The sequence below is a fragment of the Gekko japonicus genome, unplaced genomic scaffold, assembly GCF_001447785.1.
Source record: "Gekko japonicus isolate JY-2015 unplaced genomic scaffold, Gekko_japonicus_V1.1 scaffold2223, whole genome shotgun sequence".
Classification (NCBI taxonomy): domain Eukaryota; kingdom Metazoa; phylum Chordata; class Lepidosauria; order Squamata; family Gekkonidae; genus Gekko; species Gekko japonicus.
The window spans coordinates 35,763-40,125 of record NW_015172072.1 but is presented as its reverse complement, the minus strand read 5'-3'; the positions used below and the strand labels follow the sequence as shown (position 1 = coordinate 40,125).

Here is a 4,363-nt window from a genome sequence, read left to right as displayed (position 1 = left end):
GTCTGTTGTGGGGAGGGAGAGAGAGAGGAGTTTGTAAGCCGCTCTGAGACTCCTTTGGGTAGTGAAGGGCGGGGTATAAATCCAATCTCTTCCTCTTCTTCTTCTTTTAAAGTAGTCAGCAAGTACCAGGGCTCCCTTTTTAGGCGTTTCCTTTCGGGTCTGTTCAAGTGCTCTTCGGAGGCCTTTCCCCCCCTGTGTTTTAAAATCGATTTTGCAACCAGCAGAGGCAGCCTCTGCAGCCTGGATAAAGGAGGCCAGCGGCATGTTTACATCCTTCTGCTTACTTTGGAGTAAAGGGAGGAAGGGGAGGTGCAGCTGTGCCGAGCTTGCAAGGCTGATCTCTGGGGGGGGCACCTGTTGGCTTCCGAGACCGCCGGGCATCTGGTTGCTTCCGTGTGCGGAGTCATTCCTTCCTCCTGGACTGCGTATCGGGTTCTCTCCTCCTGTGCCGTTGACTCTGCCGTAGAGCCAGCTTGGTGTAGTGGTTAAGAGTGGCAGATTCTAATCTGGAGAACTGGGTTCGATTCCCCCACTCCTCCACATGAAGCCAGCTGGGTGACCTTGGGCCAGTCACAAGTTCTCTCAGCCCTTGAAAACGAGTTTCGATCGCCACTAGCAAATGCTAGGAACTAGAACATGTAGCTGCCAGGTACTCTTAGAATCTCCTGGGTCTTCGACACACAATGTTATACGATAATTATTCATTAATTACTATTATTTGCCGCCGCTGTGGGAAATAGAGGTGGCCCTTTGGGTGGCTGATGGGCTTCGGTGGCGCCGTCTGCCACATTGGGTGTGAGCCTGAGTGTACAGGGTTTATCCACCCAGGCCAGTCCAGGGATGAGAGGGAATCCAGTACTTTTCAGTACATTAAACAACAAGCCACGAGATGGTCTATACCCTCTCTGGTTTCCAGAACAATTTGCCACCAGAACCTCTTTTCACTAGTCCCTGCCTTTCCTAAGGGAGAGATTCCAGCCCTTAGTTAGCATCTGGGACGGAACACGTTAGCAACTCACTCCAGAGATGCACACTCTTACCATGGTAGCATATGTGGTCAGGGTTAGGCACCAGGCTTAGACTTAGAATTCAGTTACAACATCAAAAACAATTTCGCAATAAGAAGGATCTTTATTCTGTACAGAGCTTAGCATAGACTACCAGAGATTACAAAAATAACAAAGGCTAGGGCTGTTTGCCTTAACTAAACATTAATGATTTATAGTTACCACGTCAGGAGTATTTATCAGTCCAAGATAGTTTAAGGGATTTTGAAGGGAAATCCCATTTTTGCACACCATGTGCTCCAAGTCACAAAGCAACTCTTTGTCTTTCAAGAGGCAGCATTTCAGGTGCAATAAACCAGACAATGACAAGAGGAGGAAGGGAGAGCAAAAAGCAAGAGCAAGAGAACTCACTCCCCTAGGGATCAAACAATTATACCCCAATTCCAGTCACAAATTAGATGTGGTCATCAGCCAATTGCGAGTGGGCATGGGGGTGCCCAATTATTGGTTGCCATAGCTGCGTGTGGGGATAGGCTATAAGTTTGGGACCCTGCTTGCAGTCATCTGACCCCAAACTCCAGTTACTTCATGGTCTACGTGACTAGTCACATGTGGGCCAGAAAGTGGAGCCATGAGGTCTGGCGTTTGGCATGAGAGTGTGAAAGAATGTGGGTTTATGGCATGGCTATTGAGGCCATGTGGCCTCACCAATTGGTTTGCAACAGGAAACAAGACACAGCATGTTATCAAAAGACATCACAGGAGAAGGCATGTGAATATAGAAGCAATATTTCTATACACTGAGGCATCGGAGAGAGAGGTGACGACGTGGATCGCCGTCTCTCTTTCGTCATAAATGCTCCATTGCTGTCACTCAGTGTCTGAGGTACACGGCATCAGAAGGGAGCATAGATCAGTGGTTAGAGCACCTTCTTTTCATGCTGGGCTCTGTCCCCAGCATCTCCAGTGAAAGTATTTCAGTTCACAGGACTTGGAGCGGCCTTTCTATGCCTGAGACCCTGGAGAGCCACTGCCAGTCAGAGTTGGCACATGGACGAAAACCTATGAAGCTGCCTAATACTGAATCAGTTTCTTGGTCCAGCAAGGACAGTATTGTCTACTCAGACTGGCAGCTGCTCTCCAAAGTCTCAGGCAGAGGTCTTTCCCATCACCTCCTGCCCGGTCCTTTTTAAGTGGAGATGCCAGGTATTGAACCGGGGACCTTCTGCATGCCAAGCAGAGGCTCTGCCACTGAGCCGCAGCCCCTCTTTACAGCTCTCCAGGGTCTCAACAAGCCCTGTGTCCTGCTCCCAGCAGCCCTCAGTCAGAGCAAGAAGCAGCCAGGTAAGCTGCAGAGTCCCCCCCCCTCGGTCCAAAACAGTCCAGCGGCACCTTTAAGACCAAGTTACCTTCAGGTACAAGCTCTCCCTCCTCTTTGAGGGCAGATCTGCACGTTCCCCCCTCCCCCCAATAGCTAGCAACCCCAAACAGTCCAGCGGCACCTTTAAGACCAGGTTTCATTCAGGCACAAGCTCTCCTTCCTCTGTGAGGACAGATCTGCACGTCCCCCCCCCAATAGCTAGCACTCCAAAACAGTCCAGTGGCACCTTTAAGACCAGGTTTTATTCAGGTACAAGCTCTCCCTCTCCTGCGAGGACACACACATATGTTCTTTTCTGTGAGCCGCCCTGAGCCTGCTGAGGTGGGGGGGTCCTGGGGCTGGTGAGGGGGGGGGGGGGGGCTGGATATAAATAAAATAAAATAAAAGATAAATAAAATAAACCTGGGTTTTCACATACCCCCCAGTTTGGTTGCTTTGCCGTAAGTGATCCATTCAACTAGTGCCCTTCCCATGAAAGGGATTGGCGGGTTGGTTTGCTGGCTGAAACCGAGATGTCACGCCGGAGAGTGTTGTTGATTCTTCTGTCCTCTTCTCCTGACAGAACTTTACAGCTACACCGAGGAGCCGGAGTTTGCCGTCAACAGGAAATGCTTCCAGGAGGATTTTCAAACCCAAGGTAGGCTTCTTTTTTGGGGGGAAGGCTGTGTTAGGCAGAAACGTAGAAACCGGACCTGTTGGATTAGGCCAGAAATCCAGGGGCCCAACCGAGAAAATTCAGAGCCAATTTCCTGGCTTTTGTGTGGAATTAATGACTGTGCGTCATTTGGAGTCTCGGTCCTTCTGCAGAATTAATCATTTTAGGGTTTTGTTTTGTTGCAAAGAGGGATGTGGCCGAAAGGGTGTTTATGCGAAGGACAGTACAGCACATGGATGGGAACTTCCTGACAGAGCGGCTCCTCGGTGGAACAGGCCTTCTTTGGAGATTTTCAAGCAGAGGCCATTTGACAGCAAGGCCGATTCTGTGAACCTGGGCAGATCCTGAGAGGGAGGGCAGGAATGTTGGATTAGGCCAGAAATCCAGGGGCCCAACCGAGAAAATTCAGAGCTCAGAGCCGATTTACCTGGCTTTTGTGCGGAATTAATGACTGTGCATCCTTTGGAGTCTCGGTCCTTCTGCAGAATTCATCGTTTTAGGGTTTTGTTTTGTTGCAAAGAGCGATGTGGCCGAAAGGGTGTTCATGCGAAGGACAGTACAGCACATGGATGGGGACTTCCTGACAGAGCGGCTCCTCGGTGGAACAGGCCTTCTTTGGAGATTTTCAAGCAGAGGCCATTTGACAGCAAGGCCGATTCTGTGAACCTGGGCAGATCCTGAGAGGGAGGGCAGGAAGGGGTTGCCTCAGTGCTTAGTTCTCGTGACCCTTCCTTACACGCCCAGGGAAATGCTGATTGCCACTTTGGGGTCAGGAAGGAATTCTTCTCCAGGCCGGTTTGCCCGGGGATCCTATTTCCCCCCCGCCATCTTATGGGCATGGAGCAGGGGTCAGTGGCGGTATGGGGGGTATTTTTGAATTTCCTGCTTTGTGCAGGGGGTTGGACTAGATGACCCTGGAGGTCCCGTCCAGCTCTATGGTGGGAAAACACTGGTGTCTCTGACCCTGGGGGTGGAGGTCTTTTGCCAAACCTAACTACACTTACTTGCTCAAGCCTGCTTCCCTATGGAGGTCTAGATCCTTCCCTGAAATGAAAAAAGGCCCCCTTTTTCCCCCTTGGAAATTACATTTGGCACCTGTACACAAATGCCTCACCTGATTCGGTATAAAGCAGCTATGTGTGAGTGTTTCGTTTAGAGGAGAGACCGTGGCTATTTGGTAGAACATCTCCTTGGCATGCAGAAGGTCCCCCGTTCAATCCCCGGCATCTCCAGTTAAAAGGACCAGGCAGGAGGTGATGGGAAAGACCTTTCTCTGCCTGAGACCCTGGAGAGCTGTAAAGAGGGGCTGTGGCTCAGTGG

General features: G+C 50.5%; 1 protein-coding gene across 1 annotated transcript in view; it reads left to right on the top strand.

The window, feature by feature from the left end:
* Positions 1-2,946: 2,946 nt before the first annotated feature.
* The window catches only part of STRIP2 (striatin interacting protein 2), a gene marked incomplete at both ends in the record, with an annotated part of 36,194 nt that continues 34,777 nt past the window's right edge, over positions 2,947-4,363 (top strand). The window contains one exon of the mRNA XM_015420858.1: positions 2,947-3,025. Coding sequence (XP_015276344.1) covers positions 2,947-3,025 — 79 coding nt within the window. The remainder of the gene's footprint in view (positions 3,026-4,363) is intronic.